At 47.1% G+C, this 24,084-nt stretch overlaps 1 protein-coding gene and 1 gene segment (V, D, J or C); both read right to left on the bottom strand.

The window, feature by feature from the left end:
* Positions 1-14,571: 14,571 nt before the first annotated feature.
* The window catches only part of LOC112620195 (immunoglobulin delta heavy chain-like), a 233,042-nt gene continuing 223,529 nt past the window's right edge, over positions 14,572-24,084 (bottom strand). Inside the window, exons 5-9 of the mRNA XM_025378479.1 lie at positions 20,433-20,474; positions 15,865-16,251; positions 15,352-15,369; positions 15,104-15,210; positions 14,572-14,812 (exon numbers count right to left, since the gene is read on the bottom strand). Coding sequence (XP_025234264.1) covers positions 14,792-14,812; positions 15,104-15,210; positions 15,352-15,369; positions 15,865-16,251; positions 20,433-20,474 — 575 coding nt within the window. The 3' untranslated portion in view covers positions 14,572-14,791. The remainder of the gene's footprint in view (positions 14,813-15,103; positions 15,211-15,351; positions 15,370-15,864; positions 16,252-20,432; positions 20,475-24,084) is intronic.
* LOC112620203 overlaps positions 18,852-24,084 on the bottom strand; it is a 119,099-nt gene continuing 113,866 nt past the window's right edge. The window contains 1 exon segment of the V gene segment in view: positions 18,852-19,911. Coding sequence covers positions 19,495-19,911 — 417 coding nt within the window.

Raw genomic sequence — 24,084 nt, 5'->3', positions numbered from 1 at the left:
TTTAACTTTCCTTCATGACTCTCATTTGCATGGTCATCAACACTTGTCCCCACTGATATCTGCTGACCCTCGGTGTGTCTGTCTGTCTGTCCTTGAGGTTGTGTTGATCCACAGCGGGTACATTGTGCCTTACACATTTCAAACACGATGCCTCTTCAGGCTTGATGGCTTCTCTCAGTTAATCTGTTTTCCTTTGAATGAGAAAATGGCTATTCCTGATCTATCCTGAGATCTTTGGGGATTGTTGGAGACTACCTCAGGTCCCTCTGTTAAGACACATTCTAGAGCCATGTATTTTTTCCACTGCTGCTCTAATAAATTACTACAGACTTAGTGGCTTAAAATAACACAAACTTATTATCTTACAGTTCTGTAACTCTAAAGTCTGACACAGGTTTCACCAAGTTAAAATCAAGATGTCAGCTAGGCTGCATTCTTCCCTGAGGGCTCTAGAAGATAACCCATTTCCTTTCCTTTTCTAGCTTCTAGAGGCCACCTTCATTCCTTAGCTCATGCCCCCTTCTACCTCCAGGGCCAGCAGCATGGCATTTCTTGCCTGCTTCCATGTCCACATCTCTTTCTTTGACTCTCTTCTGCTTCCCTCTTCCATGTTGAAGGACCCTTATGATTGTTTGGGGCACACCTGGATAATTCTGACTACTCTCCCTGTTTTAAGGACATCCAATTAGAAACCTTAATTCCATCTTCAACCTTAATTCCCCTTTGCCATGTAATCTAACACATGCACAGATTCTGGGGATTAGAATGTGGACATCCTTGGGAGCCATTATTCTGCTGACCACAAGTCATTTCTACTTACCAGTCTCTAGCCAGTATGACATGTAGGGACCCAGGACCTTGTTCATCTCATTCTGGAAATAAGCACAATTTTCCTCGGCCGTCAAAACTTTCGAATTTCCATTTCTTCTCTCTCCACCTCTCTCTCATCCCTTTCCTTGATCAGGATGTGGATAAGAAGAGGTAAGTCACAATTCAGGGCATTCAGGAGCATCTCACTGGCTGACTCTCCCTTCTTTCCATTAGCCCAGGTAATTTTAAACTCTTCTGTAGAGGAACAAATAGGCTTTGCAAGTATCCTCCATTCCTATTATATAGGAATATATACTAGTTTTAAAATTAAAAAGATGATTTCATTCTTATTGCCATTTTCTTCATGTATAAAGCTTTCTCTTGTTGGCAGTGATTCATTAAGAATCTAGTATGGAGGGAAAAAGCCGAAGATGGTAACAAAAAGATTTGAAAAGAGGCTTGCCAGAGAGGTGGACACGTTAAGATGACCAGAACATGTTAAGATGACAGCTCCAGCCAGCTTTCAATTCCGTAGGACACCTCCAGACCTAGGCCAGATGTGCGGCCAGGCCTCTCCCATTTGTAGATGTACTGCCACAGAGCAGAGGGATCACAGCCCCATCCCCTTTTCAATACATGAATGACTTAAGTGATTGAATAACTGAACAGTATTGCAGATGGGGATGGAGACTGAGGAGATTTTTTTAAAAGGCATCAGCCATATGGAAGGAGCTTCCAGCTACTGAGCTGTGACAATGATCAGGAGCCAGGAGCCAGCTGGTTACTCTGATCTGACTGATACATCTCTGCACCCTCCAATCTGCTGCAACATCTCTAAGAAGGAGGATTACATTGCTCTCTACACGTGGTAATGACACTGAGCCGATGCAGCTGATGAGTGAAGTCAGGTCTCATGCGATATGCTGGTGTTAAAAGACTGCCAGCCAAAGGAAAACATGATGTGGTACCCTTGAGAGCAAAAGCAATTCTTGTTCTTTCTCCCTGTATCTCCCACCACCCTCTGTCCACTTTCTCTCCACCCCCTGTCCACTTTCTCTCCCCCCCATCCCCACTCAGTACTAAATAAAAATTTCAAAGGCAAAGAGGAAAGAGAACAGAAATGGAAAGAAAGGAACAGGTTATGTGTGCACATATTTATTTTGGCCTCACTCCCTGCAATCCTAATATGCACAGATATTATATTACCAGATTTATTAAAAACTGAGATTGAACAACTGTAGAACAGCCAATGAAAACTGCTCTTGCGTTGGCTATAGCTATTTTTCATCATATGTTCCAAATGTTCACTGCAAGCAAACTATATTTACCACTTGATTTATCATTTAAATAAATGTTATAAGAGGATTAATTCCATTTAGAAAAGAGAAAAAACAAAACATTCCCCTATGCATATGGTGTATTCAAATGCAAACAAAAAAATGTGCTACAGCCGAAACTGTCAGGAGCAAGAACCCCAACATTAACTTGGAATTGTGTTACTGTAGCATCAGCAACAACAACAAACATATGACATCACTGGGCCCTGATGAAATGGGAAAGTGTTACAGATGCTTTATTTGGTTAAGGCTGATTCTCCCTGTTCAGCCGCTTTTACAGCGTTCTTTCCTGGGTTCTCGTCTCCAACCACTGCACCACATCCAACACAAACTGAGTAATTGTTCTGAATATGAATCCTTCAGAGGACAGAGCATGGCAAAGACAGAGGGAAGAGGAGTTTCCAAGGGTGTGCTGGTGTCCTCCAGGCATCTCAAGGTCCTAAGTCCCACTTCAGCAGAATGACGTTTTAGCAGCTACCTAGCAGATTCCCACACTTAGCTATTATGAATCCTTAGCTATTATGAATTGGTGGCTTGACTGTGTTTTTTGTGGCTCTGTGGTCCCTTCAGCCCCCACCTTCCACCCCATCCCACTGTAAATCTCCCAATCTTTGCTGCAGACATAGGCTTTTCCTAGAGTCAAGAAAAGAAAAGAAAAAAATAAAAAAGCCAACACATGTAAGAGTGCCTGCCTGCAGTGCACCAGGCAAAATGCACCTTTCAACAATTTTTAGGTATCGTCATCATTATTTTCATTTTACAGATAAGAAAATTGAGAATGAGGGTTTGCTTGAGAGTTCCCAAGCAAGCAAGAAGCAGAGCTGCAAAATGAACCCAAATCCATAGGATTCCAAGGCTCTGTGATGTTTCCTGTTATTCATGTTGCATTTAGAGGATAAATTAGATCCAGCTGGGCCGTTAGAGGCACGTGGAACAGATTCCAACTTTGATCAGTTCAGGAGTTAATTCTGCCTGTCCAGGTCTCAAAACCTGTCTGCCAGGGATGAAGATTATGCAGACGATCCCTTGTTTGGCTGTCAGAGAAGCTTCCTGCCCTCAGAACTGAGCATTTCTGCTTTGATTACCCCAAAATACCTGAATCTCTTGAGCCCTATCCTTTCATCTCCCAGGTAACATGTCTAGCTCTAGTTTCCAATTTCAGATAAACTAAAATCCTTTTTCATCCTTCTTTCAGTATCACAGTTTCTCTGACGGTTTCCCAGGCTTCTGATGTCTCCTAGGGGAGCTAGAGAGTTACCTCTAGTTTACAGGTAAACAATGAGTCATTAAATATATTTACATACCGGGATGTCAGCAGAAATGCAAAGAAGATACCAAGTGCAGAGTACAGCTGGTTCCCAGGGAGGCCGGGGGTGATTCACCACACTCTTAAAACAAGACTAGCCTCGTTTCCTCCCCAGCTCAAGGGGTAGATTCCTCTGCTCTGGCAGCAGATCTCCCAGAGGGAGCGGCCTGACCACGTCACTGGCCCAGAAGAGGAGGCGTCTGTCCCCCAGACTAGCTGAAGGAAAGGCTGGCTTGGATGATGCTCTGCTCTCCCCTTGCCCTTCTCCTGGGCGCTTTCTTCGGTGGGTGCCCTCCTCTCCGGCAAGCCTCTTTTCTCATCCTCACCCTCACCGCAATCCCGTGAATGCAGAGTCTGAGCTGTTGGTTTGACACTCCTGAGTCTATTCCTCTGATTGTCTGGAACAGATATGGGGCTTCAGCCTTAAGGGCTGATCTGATGATTCTTGGTTCTCTCTGTCTCCTGGGAAGGAGTTTGTTTGTTCTGTTGGTCTTCCCTGGCCCAGTGATGCTTTGCATCCTTGGCTCCCCCGGTCTACTCCCCATGATGGATTCCAGGTGCCTGTGCCATGCAAGAGCTTGAGCTGCCCCTCTGTCTGGGGAAGGCAAGCCAGGCTGGGGAGCTCCTTCGTAAATGGCACTTTATCTTTCCCACAGGGGTCAGATCTCAGACTATTCATCAATGGCCAGCGACCCTGGTGCAGCCTGTGGGCAGCCCGCTCTCTCTGGAGTGCACTGTGGAGGGAACATCAAACCCCAACCTATACTGGTACCGACAGGCTGCAGGCAGGGGCCTCCAGCTGCTCTTCTACTCCATTGGTGTTGACCAGATCAGCTCTGAGGTGCCCCAGAATCTCTCAGCCTCCAGGCCCCAGGACAGGCGGTTCATCCTGAGTTCTAAGAAGCTCCTCCTCAGTGACTCAGGCTTCTATCTCTGTGCCTGGAGTGTCACACTGAGCTGGGTGGGGCAGACATCTGTGCAAAAACTCCACCCTCTCCTGAGTCCTAACCATTGTCCCCAGGAACCCTCACCCAGGGACTGCGTGGAGGATATTTGTAACTAGGTTTCTGACTGCTGGCCAATGTGAAAGCAATGGAACGAAGCTAGAATTCTACAAAAGACTCTAATACTAAAGTTCTCAGGGAGAACAAAAAATTGTATGTGTGCAGAACCTGTGATTTGCCTGCACTTAGTCAAGTTCTCAATGTATGGATGTCCAGGCTTAGGCTACCATATTCCAGCCCTCAAGGTGTGCTATATCTTGCCTGATTTTCTCGTCTTCCAAATTCCTTATGTGTGCTCTGGGGAGGGGGTTTGTACATATATGGCTGAGAGAAATAGGATATACCTGTGGCAGGAGGTGAGCTGGTAAATAAACCGGAGGATGCCAACTCAGGTTACTGAATTGGTTAATTTCATCACCTGGAGAGTCTCCTGTCATTGATCTTTCTGCTGAGACTAGAAATTCTGGGGAGGCTTAGACCTGAAGCTTTGACTAAGGCAAAGAGGCAAGATGTTCAGGAGACTGTTCTCATTCAAGGCTGAAGTGTGGTTTTGTTAGTATAGGAAACATGCGCTTAGGCCAGACGTGGTAGCTCACGCCTATAATCCCAGCACTTTGGGAGACTGAGGCAGGAGGATCACCTGAGGTCAGGAGTTCGAGACCAGACTGGCCAACGTGGTGAAACCTGTCTCTACTAAAAGTACAAAAATTAACCGGGTGTGGTGGCAGGCGTCTGTAATCCCAGCTACTTGGGAGGCTGAGGCAGGAGAATCACTTGAACCTGGGAGGTGGAAGTTGCAGTGAGCCAAGATCATGCCACTGCACTCTAGCCTGGGTGACAGAGCGAGACTCTATCTCAAAAAATAAATAAATAAATAAATAAAAATAAACATACACTTAGAAATTTTGATGGTGTTTTAGGTTTTAGGTTTTAAGAACTGTCCTGTTGTACTATCTTCTAGCCCTTCCTTTGTAGCAAAGACAGACAGATGGTGATCCAAGAGATACGCAAGAAGAAGACTGTGTGTGTAATGGCTGAGCTCTAAAAAAGAGAAATCACTTGGATGGAAATGAAGGAGAGGAAAGGGTTGATGTGGATGGCTGGAAAGAGGTTCGATGGTTACCTTGGCAACTGAGCTTCCTTCCTCGTCCCCATTCCTCCCTAGTTCTTGTTCTTAAAAAGATTTTCTTTCTAATGTCCCTTCCCCTCCACAAGGGGGCACAAGATGTCTTAAAATACTCTATTCTGGGCATCATTTAACCTAGATGAATCCAGACGTGTGCATATTTCTAGTATCATTTAATCTGAAGTGGAAAATCTGAGACGTAGACACAGAGTGATCAAGAATGTACGGAATAATACCCAAGGGTTCCTATTGAGCTTTAAGGATCAGCTATGTATTAAGCAGGTACTGTGTGCTGGACACAGTGAGCCATTTTGAGGGTTATTAAAAATATATATATATACTCGAGATAGTGTTGGGCATAGTCATAGCATGATTTAGTCAAATCACTTGATTTTTTAAGTCTAAATTTGCTAGTTGTTATGAACTTGACCGAGTTATTTAATCTTACTAGCTTTCAAGTTTTTCCCCTCCTATAAAACATGCCTCATTGAATTGTTAAGTGTATTAAATAAGATGGTGTTTCTAAAGTCCTAGTACAGGCTCTAATTTTCAACAGGTATTATTTTCCTCTCCTTAAACTTACAAGATTATTTTCATTACAACTTACCCAAGAGGAAGACTTATTTAACACATTTCAAATCATAAACTACAGGTATGTAATAAATATGAATATTTAAAATGCTAAACATGCTTGGATGGCAAAACCATGAAACTTGAACCCTGTGCTGTGCCTATGCAGCTGCTGATTCTGTAGGGGTGCTACGCAGCTTCAGAATCCTTCTTAATAGAGAAATGGCTCAGGCAACCACCACTAGTCAAGTAGAGCTAGTAGAGACTTGAGGCAGATTTTCCCTTCCTGTGATATGCTGCAAAAATTCTGGAAAACTTCACAAAGGACATAAAATTGTAGCTAGGTTTAGCTCTTTAGGAGGCTAACAGTTATATAAGCAAAATGACATTGCAAGCAAGAGAGTCAGTTTGTGTAGAAATGTGCAGGTCTGTGTGAATATTGTAAGTTTTAGAGAATTTGAAGAAAAACAAGTCCTGATCATTGCACAGAGCATCCTACAGACAGGTGAGCATTGAAAGAGAGGCTTGAAAGCCACCTAAATTCATCAGAACAAATTAACAGCCTCCATGTTATCTTCTCTTATTCATGCGTGGCTGTTCGTTCCCATAACTGTTTCCATGCCATTTAGGACTCAGAAATCCACAGTCGTTATAATTCCAGGGGACAAAGGAAAGCAGTTTAGGATGGCCGATCCTGTTCAGACGTGCCATCTCTTGCCAGGAATTCATGAAACTCACTTGCCCCTTTAATCAGATGAGGCTGTCTCTTTTCTAGGAGAGCTTCCAGGATTTGCATCTGATTTTGCAGATGTGCCAGGATGACTATGTCCATACGTCTACTTCCCTGGCCAGTTGCACATGGAAGATTCAGGGCCACATGCTGGTGGCCAGAGGCACTGTCCCCAAGATGCTTCACATAGATCTCAGCCACCCACGGGACTTATAAGGAGATACCCTTTAGGCCTCTAAATAGATCTCAGCCACCCATGGGACTTATAAGGAGATACTCTTGGGCCTCTAAATAGATCTCAGCCACCCATGGGACTTATAGGGAGTCACCCTGGGGCCTCTGGACAGTTTGAGGAAGATGAGGAATGCCCAGGGTTGGGAAGCTGGTAACACTAAGATTAGGCAACTTCTTATTTTTGCCCAGGATTCTGTGGTTTGGGATAAGAATGCTACAATCCCTTGAGCTCCTGCAGAGCAGGCTTGACCTATTATATACCTAGTAATTTCCCACTCCCTACTTTGGGAGTTTCTGTATGTCTAGTTTTTCATTCTGTCTTGTGTTATGTTCTTCTAAGGTGTGTTAGAAAATACTCATCACACAGACCTTACAGGCTTTAGCAACTAGAGGATAAAACTACAAGGAGCCAGTCAATGCAGTGCACAAACACTGGCTCAGACATGCAGGGACTGTCCGTTTTGCAGTCTGTTGGTTATCTAGGGCTCTCCCTCCTGTGACTCATCAGCACCTCTCATTACATGAGTGGAAGGAAGTGGGAGGATGCAAGTGGAGGGAGGTGGAAGGGAGTTTGGGGGGCAGGTGGGAAGAGAGAGTTGCCTGAGTGATGTGGGACCAAAAGGGATCCCAATTGGGTCAGAGCAGTTATTGCAGCTGTTTTTCATTCTCCACTATCTTCATGGTGCCCACTGTGGCCTTTGATCTTGTGCATAACCTCCAGCAGGTGTAAAGATGTGCTGGGGGAGGGGAGGCCTGCACATGGATCTGGGATACCTAGATTCCCCTCTAGAGACCCTGTCCCCTCCCCTCTGAAGTTCTACTTCCACTGCCAGGATGCTAACCAGGGGCCCAGGTAGAAAGAGCAGCATAGGAGGGGGTTGGGTGCCGGATGCGGTGAGTGTGGTTCTCATGATGCTCTGAAGGAGGGTGGGTGGAGGGAGTGACTTTCACAGGCACCCCAGATGTAGGACCCAGTAAATGTCAAACCACATCCTGTTGTGACTCTAAGAGATGGAGCTAGGGCAGGTGGCTGTTGTGGCTTGGTGCTGATATTACTCAGAGATAAACAGCCCGGCAGCCAGCACTGGGCTCAGAACCCCCATTCCTACCCCAGTTGTCAGCTATAACCTGAAAGACTCCAACCTACATCTCATTACTTCCTACCTTTTGATTCAGGGCCACTGTCCTTTTTAACAGAATTTTCTTGTCATTCATGATCCTAGATCTCTTTGCTGGAGGAGGGCCAGGGAACAGGTGTCAGGGCTCCAGGTGACTCTTGCTAACTGTGGGACTCCAGTGCCAGTGCTGTCCCCTTCCACCATCAGACTGAGACTATGTCACGGATATGTATGATTTGAGGCCAGGAAGAGCTCAGCTTCTCTGAGTTACCATCCTCTTGGTACTTCAGAGACCGCAGGCTTTGAATCAGAGAATCTGAAGAGCAGAGTTTGAAGATTCTTAGAGATCACTTTACCCATTGTCCTTATATCACAGAGGAGGACATATAAGCCCAGAGAATAAAAATGAGTTGTTCAGAGCCATGCAGCTGGGGCCAGAGAAGGACCAGAAGCGAATTCTCTGTGTTTTAGCAGCTCCTGGACTTCAGATAAGGCTTGAGGAATGCAGGCTCTATGTTGAGCTGTGATCTAGCTATGAATTTTATGAATCACTCATATAAGAATAAATCAGGCAAGATGATCATATATGAGATGGCATGAGGATAGAGGGATAAATACAATGAATCACAAAATTAGAATCCTGCAGAATCTTGACAGGTTGGAGAGATACGCTGAATAAAAATGATAAACATTCTCTCCCTCCTCCCCCACCAAACAGAGAAAACCAACTGTATGAACACAGGAAGGGGAATATGTGGCTCACAAGGAGGGTATGTGAAAAACACCCAGGGGGTGAGTCAAAGTGAGCTCTGTGAGTCAACAGGATGATGAGAGTACAAAAAGTTGATAAATTGTCCTAATGGAACCAACTAGCGTATGAGATGTTGAGAAGAGGAGGCAAAGTTCCCTCTTTACTCTCTGTAGGTCAGAACCCACCTGGTGCCAGGTCAGGTCCTGTACAACACATTTCTAAAGATAGAAGGATAAAAACAAACTTTAATATTTTCAGAAGGGACTGGTTTGGCCATGGAAAGTAGGACGTGCTCAAAACTGTGCCCTATAATAACAAAACTGAGAAAACTGAAAACGTTTAGCCTGAAAAAAAATCTTCATGCTAGTAGTATTTATAATAACACCTACTACTTACTGATGTTGTTCTAAAAGCTTTACATGTTGTTTGGGTTAAATTAGATAAAACCATCTTATGAAGTTGGGCTTGTAATTGAGCTCATTTTACAGAAAGGAAAACTGAGTCTCAGAGGTGATCACCTGCCCAGGGTCACGTAGTTGATAAATGGCAGAACTAAGGCTTAAACCCAGGTCTCTGCATTAAAACATCTTCTTTGCTATGATAATGTTTTCATCCATCTACTACATGCTTTTTCCATTCTGAAAACTCAAGTTTTAAAGTTTCTAATGATTCTGTCTTGCATAGGTTTATGGGTTTTTGCCAGAATATGAGCACTCTGTTGCATGTAGACATCTGAGAGGGCTTTTGGGGGAATATGGGGTCCCAGAGATAAGTGAATAGCAACTGTAGGTTGGCAAAAAGGAGTTGAGAATTAGCTTTACATGTTGTGTGGATTAAATGCTCATATTCATAGAGGGCAGTTGAGATCAGTTGCAAAGCAAGCTGATAAAAATCCTTTGGAAATAGTCACAGGTGTAGGCTCATTTTCAGATCCTTTTTGCTGACCTACAGAAGCCATTCACTCATTTTTGGGACCCCATATTCCCCAAGAAGCCCTCTCAACAGAGATAAAGACTACGGATAGAGATGGGAGAGAAAGACATGTAGCTGAGTCTGTAGGAGAGGGGATGGTGAATAGAAAATATCATGTCTGTTGGAGGGAGATGGTTCAGGGAAAGACCAAGTTCTGCCACAATAAATCTTAAGGACAGGCAGAGATGTAGGGATGTTAAGGAACCCAGGAACTTCAAATTCACAAACACAGAGAGCAAGAAAAGAAAGGCTTCCAGATAGGAGGAAAGAATATTCAACCCTAGAATAAGACAGGGAATATGTTGTGTTTTGAGTCTAGGTAGGTTGGGTAAAGTCTTAGGTTATGGGGTCCCAAGGCTCAGAAATCAGCTTTTTGGGAGCTACGGGAGTTTGCCACAAGCAATGGAAATGAACTGTAATTAAAACTGTTGGCCATGCTTCATGCCATTCTATACTATGAGTCATCTTATATAGTATAGGGGAGTTTCCAGGACATGGTGAAAGTAAACCTGGGGATGAGTCTAAGATGTCAGTAGAGAAGCAGAAAATGGATTCATTCATGGGTCCATGGCAAAGCTGAGTTCACCTGTGGGTTTTAGCCATTCCCATGATCTCCACCAGCATCTCCCAACACCCCTAAATGAAAAAAACGGCTAGATATCTTTGCTCAGCGTTACCTGAGGAAGAAGTAAAAACACATTTCTGTTTTCACTATGCAGCTTCAACAGAGGTCTCAAAGCACCAATATTCCATTCCCACATTCATTTATAACCAGAGAAACCTCACAAAGATTCTCCTATATAGGACATTTGGGGCCATGTGTCACACAGACTGTTAGGGGCTGATGTCAGTCTATCTCCAGCCTTCCTTTCTGGGCCACTACAGAAGAAAAATGAGGAAATGGCTCAGGGCAGGAAATGGAGACTGTAATATCTATTAGGATCCATTGCCCTTAACTCAAACTCTTATTATGAAATCACTCCCTTGAGAGAGAAAAAGCCTTTTTCTCTTGGACGGTCCCAGCAGCTCCCGACCATCCCCACTTGTCCACCTTGTGTAGCCCAGCAATAAGCCTAGTAGTAGGAAAATCTCTATGGATACTGGTGCTGGTGAGAAGATTCTTCCTCTAAGGAAGTGATGGTGACTGGAGCTCTGGGATGCCTACGGGAATCCCATTTCCCCCACAAAGAAGTTATTTTATTAGGCGACCAGTTGGATGACCCCCTTTTTCTTCCAATTTCCCAGATAAATCTGTAAAGGTCACAGGTGAAGTTCTTCTCTTTAAGAGCTACCCCATGGTAAGTTCAGCGAGAACTTGGGGTACCCTGGGCATTCTTCCAGAGATGCGTATCTTGTAACTCTTTTCAATAAGTAACCATGCTTTGCTCTGCACTGGGTGTCACCTCTGTAGGATGCTGTTGCCCCTGCCTTGCCCTATATTCTGTCCACATAGTTTCTTAATAGGATAATGCTTAGGTCAGCCCTGAGGTTTGAACCAGTCAACAAGTCCAGGTTGATGTAGAATCTCTTTAGTGCCTCCCTTTGCAGGAATAATGCTGCACCCAGAAACTCCCTCAGAGTCTCTCCACTGGAGGGGCCTTGTGACCATTCCTGGTTTACACCTCTTGTTCCAGCATCCCATGTGGCTAGTGGCCCCTTTCATTCTCAATGGTATCTCAATTCTTACAGTAAGTTATATGATTGCCCTACATCTAACTCATCTTTTCTCAGTGTTACCTGAGAAAGAATGGAGAGGATGCCCAGAATTGGCCCAGAAGAATCCACTTTGATTCTAGAGAAAGAGGCAGGTAGAGGCAGAAGAGATTCACTTCCCAGTGCATGTGTGCTGAATGTTGGGGGTGTTGTTTGAGAGAGACAAGGAAATGGCTGTAAAAACCTGAGAAGAGGAACCTGCCCTGGGTCAAGTAGGGTGTCAGGAGGACCAGATGGAGCTTGAAACTCTCTCCATCTCTGTCAAGTCCCCTGGACTGAGAGTCTGGTTGCAAACTCTAGGGTACCAACAAGAAACTCCTCCCACATCCTCCCACCTGCTAATGCCTCCATTTTCCACATCCCCAAGATCATGGCCACCAAACTAACAGATACCATCTTTCTTCTACAAGGTGTTTCCCCCTCCCCACCTCCACTCTGATCTTGCACTACAGCTGCTCAGCCCCTCACAGCTCTGCCCACACAAACCACTATCCTCCAATGCCTCAGTCCTAGCCTGCGCCCTCTGGCCCCCACAACTCTGCTCTCTCTGAAGTGCTTCCTTGTTCCCTTGGCTGCTCCTCCTCCTGTCCTACCTTTGTGAGGAGCCACAAGGATATGCCTGCTGCCTCCACCCAGGCCTAAGGAGTGGGAAGCATGCTTTGTGAATGCTGGGCTAGGGCCTAAAACCTGTCCCCTTTGTTTTAGGCTTTTTTTTTTAGCCAATATAAAAACAAACCAACACATATGTAACAACAATAGCCAACAAAATACCATACTGCCATTTGAGCAATCTAGAGATAGTTACGACTGATGGAAATGACTGGCATATGATGAGTTTCCTGGGCCCCATCCCTGCCGAGAGCACATCCTTTCCTGGTCTTTGCAAGCTGCCACCAGAGAACCCTCTTCTCCAGTTCCAAGATCCCCAGTGTAGTGGGATGAAGAGTGTTCCCCCAGAATTCGTGCCCACTCAGAAACTCAGAATGTGACCTTATTTGGAGATAGGGACTTAGCAGGTGTAATTGGTTAAGATTTCTCAATAAAATTGTTCTGGATTTAGGATGGGTCCTAAATCCAGTGACCTTGCCTTGAAAAGAGAAAGGAAAGGGGAGCTTAAATGCAGAGACGCAGGGAAAAATGCCATGTGAATACAGAGGCAGAGATTGCTGTGATGCTAGCACAAGCCAAGGAGTGCCAGAAGCCATCAGAAGTGAGAAGAAGCAAGAAAGGATTCTCCCCCAGAACTTTCATAGAGGCTGACCTGCTGAAATCTTGATGTTGTATCTTTGGCCTCCAGAACTGTGAGAGAATAAGTTTTTATTGTTTTAAACCCACCAGTGGTACTTTGTTATAGCAGCCTGGGGAAGCAAAGACACCAAAGCATTAAGGTGTCTTCAGTGTGTTAGCATGGGCCCTGCCCGGAGTTTGGGAGAAGCTGCTCTACGATCACCCAGACACCAGGAGCAATCCCACCATCCTGGCCACTACTTGGGAAGTTTCTGGAATTGCCATCTTCACAACAGAACATGCCATGGTTTCACCACTCATAAGTAATTTGATCTGTAATCTTCAGTTTCCACATCTATAACATAGGGAAAATAATACCTGCTTCTGGGATCATGGTATAGATGCAGACAGCACAGGTAGCAGTGTCCAGCCCAACGCCTGAAGCAAGCAGGCTCTCAACAAAGGGCTCCCTCCTCTTTCCCACCCTTTCTCTGCTTTCGGACTTCGCTTCTCTTCCCTGACAGTCTGCCTCAACTAATTTTGATATGGCCTCTCTCAGCCCCTCTCACTGTTACAGGCCCCCTTTTCTTTAATCCCATTCATGTAGTGTTTTACCACAATGCATTCAGCCTGTATGCAGAATTTACCTTGTCAGGATAACTGTCTTTGCCCAAGTAGGAACAGTTAATACCTTGTGTTTGGAGTGATTGAGTTTCCATTCATCAAACGCAGAAGCCCATTGGAAGGGCTACTCTGAACATAGCACTTCGGCCCCCACTGGGCCCTATGTCCCATTGCTCCTGACTTGGTGTGTCTTGCTCCTGGGAAATCACTCATCCCCAGGCTTTACATATCAGTTGTCTCAACTCTGCTTTCTCTAGTATTTCAACCTAGACGTGCAGAGTAGCACTCAATTTTAAGCCCAAATCCTGAAACAAGATAAGCTGGAGGTGTTAAGACTATACACGAATAAAACTAAAGGTGTAACATGTGACACTTTAATCTGGAATTGGGAAATGACTAGATATTGTTTTTTTTGTTTGTTTGTTTTTGTTTTTTGGCGGGGGGGATGAAGTCTCGCTCTGTCACCCAGACCAGAGTGCAGTGGCGCAATCTCGGCTCACTGCAAGCTCCGCCTCCTGGGTTCACGCCATTCTCCTGCCTCAGCCTCCCGAGTAGCCGGGACTACAGGCGCCCGCTACCATGCCCGGCTAATTTTTTGTATTTTTAGTAGAGACGGGGTTTCTCCGTGTTAGCCAGGGTGGTCTCGATCTCCTGACCTCGTGATCCGCCCGCCTCGGCCTCCCAAAGTGCTGGGATTACAGGCGTGAGCCACTGCGCCCAGCAATGACTAGATATTGTAACCCATAGGCCTGCCCCAATCCTCTGTCCTACACTGGGTAAGGGGTTGTGGTTTACTGTGTGCCTTCCTCTCTGTCCTCATCTTGCTGGTTTTCCAGAGCCCAGCCATTGCCCTTCAGACTAACCATCCAGTGGGGACCCAGAATGCCTGGGTTTGGAAATGGTGTTTGAGGACTTCCATCAGGATGAACGGGAGAAAGCAGCATAGGGTGGAGAGAGGGCTAGTCACTTCGGATGCCGAAGTGGATGCTGCTTTCCCTAAATTAGAAGATAGGTCAGCGATGAGCAGAGCTCCACAGACACTCCTGAAATGCAACCAGGCTCAGCACAACCATTTTTTATTGGTTTAGTCTTTTTCAAACTTGGGGGTCGGGAGCTCAATCTTCAGGGAAATAGCAAAAAGAGGGAAGTATTCACATAAGGAGATGAGAAGCAGAGAGAGAATCACTTTTAGGGACACAGATTGGGAGCAGGTACAGGAGAATCCTGGGTGAGGATGAAGAATGACCCGGGATGGTTTTGGAGCTAGCCTCAGGAATCCTTTCTCTTGACCTGCGGAAGAGAGGACATTTTCAGGGTCTCAGGGGCTATGGCGCAGCAGGAATAGGGCAGGGGAGGTGGGCTCTGAGGCCTGATTTGAGTAGGGTTCACTGGCTGTCTCCATCCTCCAATGATGCATTCTGTGATATTCCCTGCATTTTCTCCCCAGTCTGGTTTCATTATGGTTTCATTGAGATGATAGGATATATTAGGCTGTGCCGTGGCTCTGAGATTCCTTCATGCCCATGTGTGATGTCCCATCCCCTGCCCCCATCATCTGCCCGATCCTACCCTCCTCCTTACCATGGCCATCAGCACGAGGGCACTGACCAGCACGGCATACAAGGTGGCCTTCCCTAGCAAGATCTCATAGAGGATGGTGGCAGACAGGACCCCTTGCTGGTAAGACTCTGTTGACAAGAACAGAGAGCATGTAGGTACCTGTGCACAGGTAGCTCTGGCCTCCCTCACGCCCCCATGTCTGTGGATTCTCCATGCCCTTGTTAGAGAGCAGAGACGGTGAAAGATAGGAAAAGGAGAGACTCACTTACCAGAGGTGAAGCCACAGTCTGAAAGAAAACAGGGGAAGAAAAATGGATGGGAGAATGCTGCTTTGTAAGGACACTGAGCCTTACATCACAGATTCACAGGCCACAAGCACATGCATATCAGATGGTACAAAGTCAGCCTCCTTTGATAGCCCTGGTTCTGTCTCCCTCATGCTGCTCCAGTGCCAGCGACATGGTCACTATGATCTTAGGAAACCAGGACCCCAGAAGGGGATGGGCCACACACCACTCAGGTGTTGAGCTGTATGGCTTGTCCTCAGGGGGACCTGAGAGCTGAGCTCTAAGGTGTCAGGATCTGAAGGAAGAATGAGCTTGAGGTGCTCCATTCAGCCTCTATGCTTCTTGGGGAGGAAGTGCACACTTCCTTGATCGTCCCACCTTGTCCACTCTGACTTTCTTCTGGATCTAGTCTTGTCCTTTACATGGATCTTTTTATCTTCCCTGGTAGCTAGCCTCACCCAGTTTCCTCCAGGCATCTCTCCAGGCCCCACTCACCTGCTCTACCCCAGGCCTCGGCGCTGATCTTTTGGGTGATGGGCTTGTCCCTGTCCTCGGTCCACTCGTCATCCTCCGAGAGCCCATAGAACTGGACTTGGCAGCGGAAGTGGTTGCGGGGGTTGTGCCAGAAGGTGGCTGAGACCCTCAGGCGGCTGCTCAGGCAGTATCTGGAGTCCTCGAGGGCGGGCTGCTCCTTGAGAGGCTGTGGGTCCGTGCTGACCCCACTGTGCACCTCTTTCCCGTTCACCCACCAGCTCAGCTCCACGTGGTCGGGGTAGAAGCCTGTGGCCAGGCACACCAGCGTGGCCTTTTGAGTGTGGGAGATCTCTGCTTCTGATGGCTCAAACACAGCGACCTTGGGTGGGAACACTTTTTTCAGGTCCTCTAGAAAGGGAAGAGGGGATAGGGCTAGGGTTGTTCTGAGAGCTATCTGGTCTTGGTAGGGGCTCTGTGTATGTGAGAGAGAGAGGGCTGGGAAAGGACCATAATGAAGCACAATTATGTTACTAAGTCCTCGTGCTTTGGAGTCACCAGCCTATTCCTCTTTGATGATTCTACCCCTTCCTTGCCTGTCTTTTGTATCCACCCTATGGGTTGGCACTATCCATTGTCTGTCCATCTCCCAATTAGGCATTGCCTAACATTCTAGGCAATGTCTCTTCATTGCCATTATTTGATTTCCTCTCCATCAATAACAACTTGCCTACCTACTTCTCACCATTTTATGTGGTAGTTTTTTAACTGGAGCAAGGGATTGGAACCCCAAAAAACAAGATCCAAATCCTAGAACTTCCTTTGTCCACCAACAAGACTTTTAAGACAGAAATTCCTATCACTTTTTTCTGCTTGTGAAGTATGAATCACCGTTCTGACTTTGCAGAAAGTGTGTGAAGGTTAAATTATGTACGAATTCAAAAAGCCCCCTCCCAAGGAGGTTATTTATATCAAATCTAAGGTGCTAGGAAGGAAGGGGAATCTGGGATAGGGAGGCATTTTGGAACTAGGGACTTTCTTTAGATTTACAAATGGCCTATTTTTGCACTCACATGAGGACAGCCTTTGGTTTTACAGTGTGTTCATGAGAATGTGAGGTTTTTTCTTTTTGTGGTGCATGAAGTCATCTTATCCATTCCTCTGCCTCCAGGTACTCCTGAGTTTTCTCAGCTCAGACAGATAGTATCTTCCCTTATTTCAAAATTAGGGACCCTTCAACCTTCTGTGTCCCTTTGCATCCAAATATTATATGTATTTTTTTTCTACTACCAAGTTCCCCAAATAAACATCTGATATGATCAGAGTAATTTCTTGCTACTAGTTGTGTTGATACAGTTTCTGTCCTGAGCATATCCTTTGTAGATTCTTAGGGATGACATGTAAATGCATCCCCTTTAATCCCTGAGGACCCTTCTCATTTGGTTGAATTACTTCTTTTGGACCTGCCCTCCTACTCATCTTATCTTTTTTTTTTTCTTTTTCTTCCCATTGATTATTTTTCATTTCTGAGCAACTCTATTAAAGTGAAGAAATATCAGTCTTAGGAGAACCTATTCCGAATCTCCTGGACAATGGAGAAAATTTATTCTGACATTTCTTCAGATTTGTGTGGATGTGACCTCCTTCCTGGGTCCCCATGGGGCCTCCTGCTGGAAGGGCTCTCTGCTTGGTTTAGTGCGCTGCTGTCACCATTTTGAAATCCTAAGTCGTTTTTTAACAAGAGCCCCCGCATTTTCATTTTGAGCTGGTCCTGCAAATTCTGTAGCTGGTCCTGCTTCCCATCATGTCAATTTCCCTTCCTCCCCACAACTCCTACCTTGCTAATTACCACTATGCTTCTAAGTCTTTACTAGCTGGGCTGGGGCTAAATGATGATATCCTAACTTCTATCTGCAGCACTTTCTTTCTTTCTGCTCTCAACCTGCTTATTTTCACTCTCATCTCAAAAGCCCTGGCTCTGGGAGTCCACCAGCCCTCCAGAATGCACTCCTTTGATCTCTTCATTTAGCAAACACTCAGTCCCCATTGTAAAAATTAAAAATGTCCCTTGACCATGCATGCTGTTCTGTAGAATAGTTATTGATGGAATAGGCATGGTGAATACTAGCCGCCTCTCACCGCACACCAACAGACTATCTGTACATGAGGGCAGGGGCAACTCTCCTGCATTTGTGAATCGCTGTGGTGTGGGGCTTGTCTCTGTGGGCGTAAGTGTGTATACTAGTGAGCTTCTGGTGTAAGTGTGTGGACTAGTGAGCTACTGGTGTAAGTGTATACTAGTGAGCTTCTTGTGTAAGTGTGTGTACTAGCAAGCTGAGGGTGTGTGTGTACTAATGAGCTGGTGTAAGTGTGTACTAGTGAGCTGCTGGTGTAAGTGTGTGCACTAGTGAGCTGCTGGTGTAAGTGTATGCACTAGTGAGCTGCTGGTGTAAGTGTGTGTACTAGTGAGCTGCTGTTGGCCTGTGCTCTACTTGTGGGTTGGGTTCACCTTAGGCAAAATTGTGATATTTGTCTCACATCTTCCCAACCCACCTCTAACACAGACACAGCCTTACTCCATTTCCATACTCCAGATCCTGCCCATCCTTTGGCACTGGGCTGACCCTTCCCCCTGCCTCCCTAGTGACCTCCTAGGAGGATGGGGAAAAGAAGCATTGAATTACATCAATAATCTGTGCACTCTACATGTTGATTCTCTTTTCTTCTTCACAGCAATAGTAAGTGGTAGGTATTGTTCATTATATTTTATAGTTGAGGAAACTGAGATACACACATTAATTTCCCCAAGGTCATCACATCACAAAAGAACCAGAGGTTCAAACTCGGTCTTTGTCTGGCTCTCAAGTCTGGGTCTTTTCTGCGTCCCAGTTGACTGCAGGAACCCTACATTTCCTCTGGATACACTTCACTGTAGCTGAGCCCCATTACACCCGGCTTCATGACAGCCTAATTACAAATGGTACAGGTTAATATACCAATATCGTGAGTTCTCTTCTCTGGCCTCAGGGCAGTCCTCACCAGGTAACGTTTAGGGCCCCTTTTCAGCTCTCAGGGCCTAAAATCTTCCAGAGAATTTTCCTTGTCTCTCAGGCAAAAATGTCCGCATTTTAAATGTGTGTTTGTGGCAAATGAACTCCCTGAACTTCTGGGCTGTTTATCCTAGAATACTTAGTCTGCTAAAGGGAGATTTCAGGATAGGGGAGGGAGCTACATGGAGGCAGGGGTGGTAAGTATACCCCAGTGGCTGAGGTTATGTGCCCTACTCTCAGGTCAGCACCTCTTTGCTGACCAGCCCATGGGCAAGCATGAATACTGTGCCCTCACCCTGGACCCAGGGATCTCTGGTTTAGGAGGAATAGGAACCAGGAACAGGAGTTTTAAGTCGGATTATAGATCTACACTTGTAAAGAGTAAACTTTCATTCTTTACTGACTCATGTTCATCTCTCTTTTTGGCCTCTCTGTCCCACTTTTGTTTGGCAGGCTTTTTCTGCTCTGTTCTACTGCACCCTGGGCTGCAGGATTTCTGCCACCTGACATCCACCCGTCTGCCCGCAATGCTGACCCCTGCCCACCCGCACTGCTCCCAGCCCTCTCAGCTCTTTTTGCCTACCAGTAGCAGTTACCCACATTCCTACCCATTCCCCAAACCAAGATTTCCCTTCGTCCTCTCCAGTTTCGCCTCTCCCAAAATCCTAACAAATTCTCTCTTCTCCATCGTTCGCCTTCTCTCTAAACACCCCAGAAAAAAGATTAAAAGCGGCCTCGCCCTCTGCTCAGCTTCCCGGACTCTGAGCACCTGCCCACCCCCTCCCTCTTCCCCAGTGTCTTCCCAGGAGCGGGGAGGTGACGCTGCAGAGCTGACCCCGGACACGCAGCTCCTCCCGCTCCGGACACCCAGCTCCTCCAGCTCCGGTCTGCCCTCCGACCCCGGGGACCCAGGGGCTGGGAGGTGGAGAGACGCCCGAATCTCACCTATGACCGTGAGCCTGGTGCCCGACCCGAAGTACTGCTCGTAGGAGCACGGAGGTGCACCCCGGCACGCAAACCACTAAGGCTCCCTGAGCTCCTGCCCACCTTGGGGACCCAGGTCTCCTAGCACAGGGCGGGACCAGGTGCCGCGAAGCAGCCACCTTCCACCTGGACCCCGCCGTCCGGGTGTTCCGGCGGCAACTCACCCAGCACGGTCAGCCGGCTGCCGGCCCCGAAAGTCAGGACGTTGGCCCCAGAGCACAGCCAGGGGACTCCCCACAAAAACCGGACCCAAGCCGCCCGCGCCCGCGCCCCTGCGGCCCGCGCTCACCGAGCACCAGGAGCCGCGTGCCTGGTCCGAAGTACTGGGTCTCTTGGTCACGGCCCCCGAGCCCCACACAAAAACCCGAGCGCCGTCTCTCCCCGGGTCCCCCGGCGCCCACAGCTTACCCAGCACTGAGAGCCGGGTCCCGGCGCCGAAGTACTGAGTGTTTTGGCTCACAGCCCGGAGACGCAGCACAAAAACTGGCCCTGCTATGCCCCCGGCCTCCCGGAGCGCCCCTCCCCGGTTCCCGGGCTTCCGCGGGAGCCCCCGCTTACCGAGCACTGTCAGCCGGGTGCCTGGGCCAAAATACTGCGGGTCTGTGCTCACAGCCTGGAGGCCCAGGACAAAAACCGGTGCTGCCCGCCCTGCTGTCCCAGACTCAGCTCGGGTCCTTCCCACCGCTGAGAGCCCCATCGCCCTGCCAGCACCCAGAACCAGGAGTCCTCGGCCCAGACACGCAGCAGCGCCTCTCAGCACAGCCCCTCTCGGAGGAGTGGGGCAGCTGCTCAACTCTGCCCATCCTGCCCTCTCGGAGCGCTCCGGAGCCCCAACCGCCTCCTTACCCAGCACGGTCAGCCTAGAGCCTTCTCCAAAGAACAGCTGCGCGGTGTTAGCACAGCCCTGGGGACCCTGGCGCAAACCCTGCTTTCCCCGAGGAGGGCCCTGGATGGCCCAGTGTCCACTTCCCTAAGAACAGGGTTCTGGGGTCGTCCAGGCTGGGCAGCCCTCCCTCTCTCCCACCTGGAGCCCCCTTCTTACCTAGCACAGTGAGCCGTGTGCCTGGCCCAAAGAACTGCTCATTGTAGGAGCACAGTGGGAAGGGGCTGCCCAGAATTCCTTCTCCTTCCCCACCTCCCTTAGCACAGATAGAGAGCACACCCTCCCTCTCTTTCCTGAGCCTGTCTCTTCCTGTCTCGAATTAGCTGGACACGGTAACTTGGATCTTGCATGAGGTCACCACCAATTTGCAGAGGAGAATCCACTTGGCTTAGGGACAACACAGTGGATTTGAAATCTGAAGGGGCATTGGTGGTACTGGAATGGCTGGAGCTGGGCGATGTTGCAGGCTAGACCTTGCCTCTTCCTAGTTATATGACATGTAACCTCTCTGATTTCAGTTTCCTCATCGGAAAAATGGGACAATATCTTTCCCTCAGGGTTTTCATCAGTCTTAATAAATAATGCATGTGCAAGTACTTTGTCAAGAACAAGTTTTATTAAAAGTGCTGAGTGATAATCCCACTTCGCTGTCTTGGCCTTCTTATTCCTAGGAAGCGAGTGTGGACAGGAAGATGGACAGGGGCTCGCTGGGTTGGAGGACCCTGCAAGACAACAGCTGGGAACAGCCCCAGAGACCTCTTCCCACCTGGTAGCTGCATTCCCTGGGCTGGGTGGGGATGTTTTTGGCAGCAGGGTTTTTTGTAAAAGCACCTCCTCTACCTGAATCATTGTGCTCCCCCCAGTCCCCACAATGTTACACCGTGATACAAAAATGTTTCCTCCCTGATAGTCTCCCTCCCCCAACCACTGGGCAGAGGCAGGAAGCGCAGGTGGCAGAGGTTAGTCTGATTGTGTGGGGCTTGGAAAAGACAAAGGCAGTAAATTAAAATGGGAAGGGCTTGGGGAAAGTCACAGTGATGGTAATAGTGGGGGGGGGGGGGGGGGGGGGCCCCTCCTTGGAACAGGCACCACCCTGAGCAGACCATCTATGTCACTGGGTCTCCCTGGTGGGGCTCACTGTGCCCATCTGCTCAGACTGGCATTTATAGTGAAGTGGGTGGGAGGAGCGAGGGGTGGCAAGGCAGCTCATAGGAAAATCCACAGAGCAGTGGATGGCACCATATGACAGGAGGACAAACAATCCAGAAACCTCTGTAATTTTCTTTTGTTCTGTTGTTTCCTGAACAAAGTCCGAACTCCAGAGTCTTCATTTACTCCACAAGTGTTTAGTGAACTTCCACCATGTGCAGGCTCCATGCTGGTTGCATGGAGATAAGTTTATTCCCAGAGTGGCATGCACCAACCTGCCTTTCCAGCGCTAATTTTGATTACTCCCATTTCTGAACCTTGCAACCAGCTAAATGGGCCTACCCAGAGGTACCTAACCATGTCATTAGGGCTTTTGTTCATGCCGCTGATCAGCATGGCTATTCTCTGGAGTGAACAACTGAGACCAATTCTTCCTTTGAAGAGATTGCCACCTTCTCAGACTCTTTCCTGATTATCCCAGTAAGAAATTGAGGACCATTCTCTGACTGCATTTTAGTAAGCAGTTCATGTTGCTCTTTCAAAGCATGGACTTGCATGCGGCTCTTTCTGTTCATGATTGAGTCGCTCTGTGAACAGATAAGCTTCTTGGGGACTGTAATTGGGTATCTTAATTTTCTTGGAAGTTGATAACAACATATCACAGGGATATGTGTTTAATGAGTGGATGTGTGTACATGTGTGTAAATATAAACATATATATACACACGTGTGCATACATGCACACATGCATCTTTGAATGCATGTATGTGTTGCAACAAAGAGGGAAGACTGTGTGGTGTATTCCTATAAATGGAAGGGTAATGGCTATTTCAGGCAAGACTTATGGTGATGATTGCTCCCGGGTTGAGTCATTTTGGGTTCACTCATTTATTCATTTTTTTATTCATACATACCTATGTGGTGTCTACACTAAACTGAGGTTCTATACTATAGCCCTGGGATACTATCATCAAATGCATCCTTGTTAACAAGGAGTTCATAGTCCCTGGGGGTATCAGGCAAATAAAGAGGTAGTTTCCAGCAAGTGTGATGTATCACAAAGAAGGTTATGCACAAGGCACTGTGATAGCAAAATAAAGGGTGTATTTAATCCAGCTTCAGGGGAAGAAGAGGTAAGGAAGGGGCAAGAAAGGGCCAGAGAAAGCTTTTTGGAGGGGAAGACATAGAAGCTAAATCTTTAAGTCTAAACAAGAGTTACCATGGGGAGAAGAGTACTTTATCACCCCAGGAGGAAAAGCATGTGCAAAGTGTCTTGAAAGAAGAAGCTCAGGGGCTTCAGGGATGAGAGAAGTGAGGAGAGTGTGGAAGGAGATGGGGATAATCATCAGGTCTTCTGTGCCACCTTTAGGATTTGGAACTCCATCACCATGGTGACAGTGAGACAACGGAGAGCTTTTGAAGGAATTCTAAAAGTAGGGAGGGGCTGATTCCCAGTTTTAGATAACTTTATTTTCTATCCTTCCGGGAATGATCAGGGGACATTTTCACACTGGTTTAATTCACTAGAGAGAAATTTAGAAACAGATTGGTAAGTGAAACTGGAGGACACATCTTCCATTGAAAATAAGTTTCCAAGTCAGAGCATCTCTTCTTCAGAGCTGGGAAATCAACTTGGTGAACCAATGAGGATGAATGGAGTGCTCAGTAAGATAGCTGCGAGGAAGGTGGGTGATGCATATGGAACCCAGCTTTGTTAGTCATGGGGACATGGCCAGCTGGAGGGTGAATACACCTGTATAGGTTGGCTCTTCCTCTGAACACGTCTTTTCTGGGCAGAACAGTATAGTTGGATATAGAAAATTCCTATACTCAACATCTGTGTCTTCCTAGACTGTTCTAGGAGTAACCTCTTCAGCTCCCATCACTGCCTTTCACATTGAATTAACCTCTGCTATTGATCTCAAGGTGGGCCCCTTACTCTTCTTATGTGAAGAGTCTGCATTTTACTTGAGTACCTCTTGTTTCTATCCTGACTGAATGGGGAGAGTCATGGGGAGTTCAGAGACAGCCAAGGAGCTATCCAGACATTCACAACTCAGAGTCAGGCCAGATCAGAACATTTTTATTGGCTTAGTCACTTAGGAATGCTAAGGTGCCCCTGGGTTAGGGAGATTTCAGCCGTGAGTGTGCAGGCGTGCATGCACATAGCGGGTATCT

This window comes from Theropithecus gelada, chromosome 3, assembly GCF_003255815.1.
Source record: "Theropithecus gelada isolate Dixy chromosome 3, Tgel_1.0, whole genome shotgun sequence".
Lineage (NCBI taxonomy): Eukaryota > Metazoa > Chordata > Mammalia > Primates > Cercopithecidae > Theropithecus > Theropithecus gelada.
This window is presented reverse-complemented; position numbering and strand designations above follow the sequence as displayed.